The 12,105-nt window shown below is 36.5% G+C and overlaps 1 protein-coding gene across 3 annotated transcripts in view; it reads right to left on the bottom strand.

The window, feature by feature from the left end:
• The window catches only part of OTC (ornithine transcarbamylase), a gene marked incomplete at both ends in the record, with an annotated part of 61,681 nt that overhangs the window by 36,735 nt on the left and 12,841 nt on the right, over nucleotides 1–12,105 (bottom strand). For all 3 annotated transcript variants that reach the window (XM_081277898.1, XM_081277900.1, XM_081277899.1), the window contains 2 exons: nucleotides 6,229–6,310; nucleotides 7,788–7,926. In XM_081277898.1, the coding sequence (XP_081134024.1) occupies nucleotides 6,229–6,310; nucleotides 7,788–7,926 (221 nt within the window). The remainder of the gene's footprint in view (nucleotides 1–6,228; nucleotides 6,311–7,787; nucleotides 7,927–12,105) is intronic.

Below are 12,105 nucleotides of genomic sequence, written 5' to 3'. Positions count from 1 at the left end.
TCCAACTGCCTTTTCAACACCTTTCTTTGTACATCTGATAAACATCTCAAACTCAATACACCCCAAACTGAACTCCTGATCTTCCCCTTTCAATCTGCCTCAGCGGCAGTTTTCAAGTTGCTCAGGCAGAAATCTTGAAGTCATTCTAGATATCACTCTTCTGCCAAATTCATAAATCGCCTTTTTTTTTTCCAAAAAATTTTAGTGGACATGATACCTTTGATTTATTTATGTATTTTTATGTGTTGCTGAGGATTGAACCCACTGCCTCACACACTAGGCAAGTGCTCTAACACTGAGCCACAACCCCAGCCCCTCATAAATCATCTTGATGGCTCTCCCTTCCAAACATATCTAGAATGTGCCCCTCTTACCCCTCTCCCCTCTCTTGACAAGCTTCACTGCTTGTATCTTGTTTCTACAAACCCCCCTTCCCTAAGGCCTATTCTCAATAGAGCAATCAAAGTGATCTTTTAAAGTGCAAATTAGATCATGTCCCTCCTTTGTTCAAAACTCTCCAATGAGCCCATATTTCACTCAGAGTGAAAACCAAAGTCCCAATAATGGCAATAATGGCGTACATTTCCCACTCAGTTCTGGGCACATTCTTCTGCTTGCTGAGAGCACTTATCACCTTCCAACACATTATATCAAGCATTTATTTCTTATGTCTGTTGTCTGTGTATACATTAGAAGGCAAGCTCCACAAATGTGGGGAATTTCCTGTTTTGCTTACTCATGTATCTTTTACTCAAGCACTTAAAATAAATATTGGTGGATAGTAAGTGCTCAAGAAACACTCCTTGAATGAAAAGAAGGAAGGACTTGGGAGAAAGGGCTCATTTTCCACATTGGCAAATTCTCCCTCATCTTGTTAATACAAAAAAAATAAAAATAAACAAATTTCTATTATCTCTGAAGTGAGATACTTGAGTTTAATGATGATTATAACCAATAACCTTTTTTTTGGGGGGGGGGACTGGAGATTTAACCCGGGGCACTTTACCACTGAGCCAAACTCCCAGATTTTTTGCTTATTTGTTTAAGACAGGGTCTTACTAACTTCTCTGTGCTTGACTTTCATAGCTACAGAATAGTATCACAATTTTCGTATTAGCCTCTTTTCAAAGATGATGAACTTGAAACAGCTGCTAAGGCACCAACTTCTATTTCACCTTGAAAGTGAATCATATCTGTTAAATGATGAAAAGAACCATCTCTTAGAATGCCCTGTGCATTTTTCTATCAGCTACTGCACTTCCTGAGATTAATAAATGTATCTGTCCATCAGCTCAATTAATTTGGAATAAAAGAATATAATCATCAGACACACAGGAGAATTGCCTGGTTGGCCAGGGAGGTATACACAGATCGGATGAGGAGGGAAAGAGCTCCAAGCACACACAGCAACAAGGACACACCTCACAAACACAAATGCTGAAAGAAGCCAGACTCAAAGCATACATGCTGAATGACTCCATTTACATGAAGTTGCAAAACTAATCTGCATTAGAAGCCAGTATAATGTTTACCCTTGGATGGGGCAAGTGGAAGGAAATACAAGGGGGGAGGAGAGGGCTTCTGGGTACTTAATAATATTCTATTTCTATACCTGTGTATTAGTGACAACAGTGAATTCACTGTAAGAATTCATTGAACTACATGTACACTTAATGATTTGTGTGTTTTTCTATAGACATGTTACATTTTATTTATTTGTTTGTTTGTTTGTTTATTTATTTATTTATTTATTTATTTATTTTTGGTACCAGGGATTGAACTCAGGGGCACTTAACCACTAAGCTACATCCCAAGCCCTTTTCATTTTCTATTTTGAGACAGGGCCTCACTGAGTTACTTAGGGCCTTGCTAAGTTGCTGAGGCTGGCTTTGAACTCCTGATCCTCCTGCCTCAGCCACCCAAACTGCTGGGATTACAGGAGGGTGCCACTGTGCCTGGCTGACATGTTACATTTTAATGAACATGTTACATAAACAATTAATATGGTTTAAATTGAGTACAGAATTTTATTATATTCCCCAAAATATCTGTGCTGTTTTGTTTGTTTGTGGTGCTGGGGGTGGAACCCCAGACCGCACACATGCTAGACTAGCACTCTCCACTAAGCTACATTCCTGGCCCTTGGATCTCTGTCCAGCTTGAGATGGAATCCTCAAGGACCATCATGTGAGGATCACCCCATCCTAGGGGTTGGTACAACTCTGAGGGCAGTAATAGACAGTTAATTGCATCTTATTTTCATTCTAAACGCCAATGAAACAGGTCGGACCTGTTCTATCTGTTGAAAAAAATCATACTGAATGACAACTATTGAGATGCACAAACACAAAGAAATGCTCTACCATGATTATGATTTCCATAAGCTTTTGAGCAGCTTCTCACTCTGCCAGGTTGTTCTACTACCAAGTTGGGCAGCATGCCATAAGCAATTAGACCCACAGGTACTTATTGAGGATAATAACAAATACTCTGTGAACCCTAAGTTTTAAGGGACAAACATCCCTCATATATTTATTGTGATGGTTTGCAATTATGTGCAGGTTTTATAACACCTCTTTAGAGAAAGCCAAAATTTAACAAAAGGCTTAATGCCATTTGTAGAAAAAAAAACTTACTAGAACAAAACATGACCATTACATGCCTGAATTAAACTGGATATTTAAAATATATTTAATATATTTAATAATAGCTTCCAATCCTGGGCCTGTTGTTCATTAACTATGTCTCCACTGGTCATTTCCTGAATCCATTGCAGCCCGTTTTCATTAATGGTCTTGCCTCATAGAGTTGTTGTGAGGATTAAGCGAGATAATCCATGCAATTAATATAGAGCACTTGGCACAAAGTCTACATCCAAAACCATGTTAAATCCTCGCTCTTGTTTTCATTCGTAGCTTAACTACCATATTATTGTGAATGGTGAAATTGATCAATTCTTCAGGGACATTTTGATATTAAACATAACAGTTGAACAGAGAAAAGTGGTAGAAACACAAACAACAAAGAAAAGTCCATTTCAGTCAATCTATCAACTCAAAATTCTATTCAACAGTTCTTTTGGCGGATTCCAAGAAGACCACCTGTGTTAAGGACTAATGCTAATTTTTTTTGCTATTAAATTTTGTTCTGTTTAGTTATAGTTGACAGTAGAGTGTATTTTGACATGTTATACATACATGGAGTATAACTTATTCTAATTAGGATCCCATTCTTGTGGTTGTACATGATGTGGAGTTTCATTATTTGTGTATTTATATAAGAACATAGGAAAGTTATGTCCAATTCATTTAAGTATCTTTCCTATTCCCATCCCCTCTTCCTTCCCTTCATTCCCCTTTGTCTAATCCAATGAACTTCTGTTCTTCCCCTCTCTTCCTTCCCTTGTTGTGAATTAGCATCCACATATCAGAGAGAACATTCAGCCTTTAGTTTTTTGGGACTGGCTTATTTCCCTTAGCATGATAATCTTCAGTTCCATCCATTTACCAGCAAATGCCATAATTTCATCCTTCTTTATGACTGAGTAATGTTCCAGTGTATTTTCTTTATCCATTCATCTGGTAAAGGGTACCTAGGTTGGTTCTATAGCTTGAGTATTGTGAATTGAGCCACTATAAACATTGATCCATTACGTCACTGTAGTATGCTGAATTTAAGTACTTTGGGTATAGAGGGAGGAGTGAGATAACTGGATCAAATGGTGGTTCCATTCCACACTGCTTTCCAGAGTAGTTGCACCAATTTTCAGTCCCACCAGCTATATATAAGTGAACCTTTTTCCCCACATCCTCACCAAAATTTATTGTTACTTGTATTCTTTTTTAATATGGATTTTTAGTTGTAGGTGGGCACACAATATCTTTATTTCATTTTTATGTGGTGCTAAGGATTGAACCCAGTGCCTCACATATGCTAGGTGGGCACTGTACCACTGAGCCACAACCCCAGCCCTACTTGTATCCTTGATAATTGCCATTCTAACTGTAATGAGATGGGATCTCAGTGTAGTTTTAATTTGTAATGCTAAAATTTTTAAAAAGATGAAATAAAATTCAGCTCAACTCATAAAAGACTGGTGTCAGAAGGGAGCAGAATTTGAAAACTATTGATTGAAAAACTTATATGTTTCTCCTCTTCCAGCTTCCTTCTCTCAAGGAGCAAAGGGATTGCAGTAATAAGAAAAGTGGGTTTGATATTTGAATTCTGGTGCTATTTGTATTAATTGAGTGAACTTAGAAGTCACTTAATCCCCCTAGATAATAAACATTTTTGTTATCTATTTGGTGAATTTCATTATTGATCATTCATTACAAGGAAGGCAAAAATCACATGTAGTACAGTAGTGGTTTACATCTAAGCTCTAGAAAGCTCTGATGCTTATAAATTAGGATAAGATACTAAAAGAACCAGCTGATATTTTTAAAAATTATTTTTAGTTGTAGATGGACATAATACCTTCATTCTATGTATGCATTTATTTATTTATTTTAATATTTTTAGTTGTTTATGTGCCTTTATTTTATTTCTTTATTTATATGTGGTGCTGAGAATTGAACCCAGTACCTCACACATGCTAGGCAAGCACTCCACCACTGAGCCACAAACCCAGTCCAATGTATTTATTTTTTATGTGGTGCAGAGGATCAGATGCAGTGCTTCACATGTGCTAGACAAATGGTTTACCACTGAGCCACAACCCTAGCCCAGCTGATATGTTTTTGTTTTTGATATTTCCTCCTCAGCTTTGTCTGATAGTCCATTTAAGCAGTCATATTATTGATTTAAGGGAGGTCTGATGGAGCAGAAATACAGAGAGAAAGAAAGAGGCAATTCATGGCTTATAAATGTCAAAATAGGCTTTTTGAAACTCATCACAGAGATAATAGCTTGAGAAAAAATGAGAAAATTTGAGTTTCACAGCCTGGAATTCTAGGCACAAACAATAGATTTGGAAAAACACATGGCTAGTCAGAACCAGTTTTTTCTCCTGTTTTATCACCTGGCCTTCAACACTGGGAACCCAAAGGGGAGTAAGAGAGAGGAAGCAACAGAAATAGAATTGACACTGTACCAGATGTGTGTTCCCCAGGCCAATTTCCAAAGGGTAGGGAACATGATAGAAATCTCAGATGAGTTTGAAGAACCCCAGAACTGAAAACAACTGTTTCTTGCTTTTAAAACAGAGCTCTACAAAGGAGTGACAGTTCAAAAGCTCTCTGGCTGGGTATGGTGGCACACGCCTGAATCTCAGTGGCTTGGGAGGCTAAGGCAGGAGGATCACGAGTTCAAAGCCAGCCTCAGCAATGGTGAGGCACTAAGCAACTTAGTGAGACCCTGTCTCTAAATAAAATACAAAATAGGGCTGGGGATGGGGGCTTGGTGGTCAAGTGCCCCTGAGTTCAATCCCTGGTACCCATCTGCAAAAAAAAAAAAAAAAAAAAAAAAAAAAAAAAATCTCCCTGGCACCCAGCTTGTGGAAAGAACAATAGAGCACAGACAACCTTGCGGTATCTCTGTGCCCATTGTAGGTTGGATAGAGAACCAAACAAAGATATATTCAGTCTTTTGATTAGAGTGAAGCAAACCCTGCAGTAAATTAGAGATTGCCAAGATCCAACAGAAATATAGAAGTCCCAGCAGACTCTAACATAGACATTTGATGATGAAATTCTGATGACCAAGAACCAGATCCCTAGATATCTTGACATTCAGATACCCTCCAGGATTAGCCCTGCCTGTAGGGGAAGGGAGAGAAGACCTGAAATTGACAAAGAAAACCCTAAAACAACTGAGGATTGCCTAATGTGGCAGAGATCATTTGCACCCACCAGCAGAAATGGGACACACAAGAAAAAATTCTTAATGTGTCATAAAAATGAACACATCATTTACTCACATGAGTTTAAGGCCTGAGATTTTGCATCCATCTACATTTTGCCCTCAACATGAAGAATTGTGTTGGACTTGTACTCAAATCGTCATGGAATTCCAAGAGATGAAGCTAATCTTTCTGCTCACAGTTTTTTATGAGAATTGGAAGAAGCATTCATGGGCTTACACTACTGCTCCCAGTGAAAATGTTTGCTATTTGTGGTTGCTAAAGAGGCAAACAAACTCCCCCACTGACTTACACTCCCAAGTCCTTACCGGACAACAAGTGGGTTTAAGTCCTCTTTAACATAAATGGAAGTTCTTCAGTGGACTCACCTGTTTCTGTGGACAATCTTGTTCGAGTACTTCTTTTCTCAAAAATCATGCCTAAGGACTTCCCTTGCAATAAAGGCAAATACTGAAAATCAAGAACAAAATATAATTAAAATGCAAAATATATTTCCTATCCAACATGGAGGATTATGTTTCAAAACTTATTGTTTACACTACTAGAAATATAGAATAATTAATCACCACTTAAATAAATATTCACAGTATTGTTTAAAAAGTTAATCTAAAGCAGTTTTTTTTTTCTTTTTCAATACAAATGGGGAAAGGGAATAGTTACTCCCACAGCTTATTGACATGTAATTAGGAAAGCAATATTAATTATTATGGGTTCAACCTGGGCATTTGTTCCAAAGTATAATGATATTTCATATTGGAACCATCGTCATACTTAACCCTGTTGAAATCCCCATTCAATTGTTAATGACCTTGAAAATATTTTTGGTTCTGTGGTGTTTTCTCAGTTGGGAATAAGCTACTAGATCACTAAGCATTAAGACTCCTACTTAGGTCAGTAGTGAAAGCCTCAGATTTTCAGCTAGACGCTCATCTCATATTCTCGTGGGAATACAAAGGCTTTGTTTCTGGAAGTCAGTTGAAAACAATCTGGAGAGTTTGGGTGTGGGGTGGAGCTCTTCCTCCTTCCTCTCCTGTTGATGGATTTCCTGATAGGATAAGTTCTACAGCAAACAGATTTCTGCCAGCTAACCTTCCTCATGTACAGACTGTGAAGAACAAAGGCCTGGGATCTAGGGACACCTTTTCTCTTCATTTCAAGGGTTCCATAGGAACACCAACCCACAGCAGCTGGAGTCACTCCCGTTCTCTGTTTGTACATTGAAGCTTGGAGAGCTAGCCAACTAGATAAGAAAATCAAGGTTGTGTCGAACTTTATCAACCTGAAACAAGCTCTTTAGAAAGCTTTTGAACAAGCTTGGAATACAAAAATGCTTTCACAATTAAGCAGCCTAAATGAAGCCACTGCATTAATTAACTGTGTTTCAAACATAAATTGCTCAAAATGCAGAATAATGCTTATAGCTAAGTACCATATCCTATCTCTTTCCCTACTTGGCTACCATTTAATTGTTTCTTTGCTAATCTAATGCTTTTTAAACACCATCACATTGTTGAGAATTTTAAAATATTATCCTAATGATCTTACATCTGATATGCATCTAGAACTGGAATTTAGTGCCAGAAAAAAATAAACCATCCTTATTTTTAACTTGATAGAAAATACACAGAAAAAAGGTGTAAAAATAAAATCTTTCCAGACAAATGGTTCCTTAGGTTCTGATCCAGTTAATAATGAATTTCAGCATTCCACATGAAAGAATTGCAATGACTTGTCATAGAATAACTGATTTTTATGCTTTTTATATGCCTGTACACTCAGTGATAATCAATTACCTTGACTGTGAGGTTTCATTACTTAGCTACTGTTAAGGAATTTTAATGTATTTTATTTTCCCTCTTTCTTTGAGAAGATTGCCTTTGAAAAGGCTGATTACATTAATGGAATGTAAAAAGCAAATGTTACGTACTTCTCCTTTCTGTTTTATTCTGAATTTCAGATCTGCTGATAGCCACAGCATGTACTTGATTTCTTCTCCTGTAAAGTCCTTTAGAGTCAGAAGGTCACGACCCTTTAGCCGTACTTCATTTTGTAGCGGTTGTCCACACCTATAAAAGAAGAAAAAGAAGAGAAAAATTGACTTAAGAAAAAAAAACATGTTGTACAGTGGTCTGTTTTTCTATTCTTCAAACAAAATATGACAATGCTCTGGTGTGTGCCTACAAAGTGTTAGTGTTTTGAAACTGATATGGCCATGATTTATATTTCAGATATCCAGTACTTTGGATGGTTGAAAGAAAAGTACTTTGAATGGTTGAAAGAAAAGAAGAATTTGAGGAAAGAAATTGGATTCTGATTTGTTTTAGTCAGCTTTTTTTGCTGCTGTGACTAAAGGACCTGAAAAGGACAATTTTAGAGGAGGAAAGTTTATTTGGGGGCTCATGGTTTCAGATGTCTCAGTCCATAGATAGCCAGCTCTATTCCTCGGGGCTCAAGGCGAGGCAGAACATCATGGCAGAAGAGTGTGGCAGAGGGAAGCAGCTCACGTGATGATCAGAAAGTAGAGAGACTCCACTCTCCAGATACAAAATATATGCCCCAAAAGCACACCCCCAATGCTCACCTCCTCCAGCCACACCCTACCTACCTTCAGTTACCACTCAGTTAATCCCATCAGGTATTAATTCACTGATTTGAGTTAAGACTCTTACAACACAATCATTTCTCTTCTGGACCTTCTTGCATTGTCTTAAACATAAGCTTTTTGGGGACACCTCATATCCAAACCAAAACATGATTCACTTGAAATAGCCCATACGAGTAGCTTTGACCCTTACTAGTCATGGAATTTCCTGCAAGTTTCTTAACTTCTCTCTGTACCTAAAGTTCTCACTGACAAAATGAGTATAATAATCTTACAGGGTTATTGCAAAGATGAAATCATTTAATACATATAAAACAGATAGTGTCTGGCATATAATATGCATTTTATACATTTAACTATTATTATTAAAATTATTAGACTGTATAAGCAGAATTTGTAATGCACTGTAGATACCATTTCACACTCCCTCTACAACTCCCTTTCGAATGTGTTCTTAAGACTTGTTCTTTTGGCTCTGGGTTTTTTTTTTTTTTTTTTTTTTTTTGTTCCTGAATGAAAATACAATGGACCCTGTAGCTTTTCTTGTAACTTTCACAAACAAGAAGACCTCTGCTTATTATATTAACCCAAAGAGTTAATAACAGTAAAATAACAAGTAAAATAACATGTAATAATATAATAACATTTTTTTAAAATGCTTAAGAACTTTACTGCAAGTTGACACCTTTATCTTCTAACTCATGCTTGATACAAACAGGCCTTCTCTATGGGGGAAGAAGGGCTATGAGCTGTTTCCTCTGTGTCCTTGCCATCCATTTCTCCAAGTGAAGCCAAGGGAAGGTGAGAAGTTAAGAGCCAATAGAAAGTCCAGTTCTGTTCTAAGCTTATGTTCAGACTATCTAGTGTTGGTTTAGGGGTTTGAGGCTGATTCTGTCTTGCAGGTTGCTCTGGGGGATCCTTTGGAGAGTTCCATCATCACCAGGAATCTCTCACACCAGTTCTTGATGTGGACAATTACATTATTACATTTCCTCTGTCACTGAAGAGATACACCAACCTTTTTGTTTCTAAGATTTTTCCACTTCTTCAGGAGATCTCTTGGTCCTATCTGAAACAATATGATGGTAAGTTTCTTTGCTACACCATATTGGTTCATGTGAAGTCTTCCATATCTTCCATACTCATTGCTCTGACAAGAGTCAGGTCCATCTCAGAATAGACGCCTCTCTTGGTTTGTCCTCAGAACAGCTAATTAGCCAGTACTTCTTACTTTAGTTTTCTCAGTCATAGTACTGACATCTGTTTGCAGGGCCCCCAAACTCTCCTAGTGAGGATATTAGTCCCATTGGAACCACTTTCCCTATGCTTAAACTGAAGAAAAGGTACCCACTTGATGGGAGGGCACATCATACACAAAGGTAACACTTTCTAAAAATCCTCCTTTTATCCCCTCTCTTTGTTTTGTTTTTAATGATTTTCTTTTCTTTTTTTTAAAAAAAAGTTTTGTTTCATTTTATTTGAAAAATAATAATTGTATATATTTATGGGTATGATGTGATGTTCAAGTACATGTATACATTACATAATAACTAAGGTCATAATAAATAATGACCTTAATTTCTGAACTACATACCCTTGCATTTAAAAAAAATTATGAGCATGGGTTCATAGTTTATGCTTACTTATTTATAATATATATGCTATTATACTAATAGATAATCCATGTAGCAAAACCTAAACAAAAATATTGAGACTAAGAAGAGCAAAATATTTTAAAAACTAGTTTGTATATATACAAAAACATTCTGATGGCTAAAAAGTTTTTATAACAGGACTTCATTTGCTTCCTTCTACTGGAACCCTAGCAAAAAGCATATTTAAGTGTACATAATATCTCAATCATAGTACTTCAACAGCTTTGGAAGCATGGCCTTTTGGTAGGAAATTTGAATTTATGTGAGATTTTAAGTTATATGTTTGGCTCTGATAATATTAATTCGTGATAATATTAAGCAACACTTGTAATATAGCAATACTGACCCTGTTGAGAAGTAGATCCATTGACAGATATTCATGCATTTTCAGGGTCAACTGGAGGCTTTGGAGGATCTGTAAAACCTATTTTACATATCTGGCCTGGAATGGAGGCACAGTAGCTTAATCTTTAATAATTCACATTTAGGGCAGTTTTGAAAATATTTTTTTAATTGTGAAATAAGATCAAAGCAACATATAATTGTAGAAGATATACTCTCTTGACTCTTTTTTTTTTTTACATAAACAAGTTTCTATTCCATGACTTAAGACTTCCTTAAACATTATTTTAAATACTTTTCTGGAAAACCCTACTTCTATGTTTCAGGAATTTGGGGAGCATCACCATAGCTGTAGAACTCACCTCACCAACAACAGGAAAAACAACTACGGTTCTAATTTCAAGGCCTTAATTTTTCTCTTGAACTCAAGCTCAGACTTCTAGTTACTTTGGAGCTAATGAAAACTGAATATAAGGAATTCAATATTCTCTGCCACTCTCATCTTCTGTAGGATTTTGTCATATACCTTCCTTCTCAATTATCACAGGATTCCAAGTTTCATTTAAAATAATATCATAGATTTTAAAATTATGTTGTTCTTGTTGAGCCTCAGAGAAATCCAAGTAGAAATAAAAAGGAAAAGGTAAAATTTCAAGGATCTAAACTTTTCTCCCAACTTTTCATGAAAGGATACAGAAAAAGGGAGAACCAACTTTACTACTCCAACTTCCAGTTCTTATTACCCTTCCCCTGCTAGAAAATAAAAGACAGATTGAAGGAGATATAAAATCTCTGTGGCTTTTTTATATTTCTTCTTACACACTTTGAGACGTTTCTGGGTTGGAGGTGGGGTTAAGCTTGTGTTTAGGGTTCAGATTTATATTCCGCTGTTGGGATTATATTTGAGATAGAACCATTTCTGTGTCCACTGACAGAAGGCATATAAGTACAAAGGTAGAAAGAACAAACATCCTGATTGAATCTTTCACTTTTGCCAAATTTGATATTCAAATTTATATAGAACAGAAATTGTATTTTAAATACTTCTCCTGGGTGTATATGTGATCAGAAGAATCTCTCTTCCATGATAATGGCTTCCGATGATGTTCCTCTCACTCTTGTTGCCCTGAGATTGCACCAGCAATAAACAGGTAACAGATAAGCTCACTCCACCAATGCTTCCTTGTGTCCTTTTTTGGTTTTGTTTGTTTGTTTTTCAGAAAGAACATTTAACATGAAGTCTGGTATTCTAACAAATTTTGTAGTGTACAATACCATATTGCTAACTATAGACACTAAGTTGTACAACAGATCTTTAGAATTTTCTCATTTTGCATAACTGCAACCTTATATATCAGTTGAACACTCCCCATACCTATCACTCCCCAGATCCTGACAACCACTATTGTATCACCTGATTCTATGACTTTGACTATTTTAGACACATCATATAAATGAAATCATGGAATATTTGTCTTTGTGACTGGCTCATTTCACTAAGCATAATGTCTTCCAAAGCTTGCTTTAAAAAAGAAAAACAGGTAGGCTGTCTTGGCTTTGCATAGTAGTGTGAGACTATAAATAACCATTAAATCTTAAACTGTGCAAAGCAACCTTAATAGTGGGGAAAATAATGATCATTCTAT

This window comes from Spermophilus citellus, assembly GCF_964194105.1.
Source record: "Spermophilus citellus genome assembly, chromosome: X".
Lineage (NCBI taxonomy): Eukaryota > Metazoa > Chordata > Mammalia > Rodentia > Sciuridae > Spermophilus > Spermophilus citellus.
This window is presented reverse-complemented; position numbering and strand designations above follow the sequence as displayed.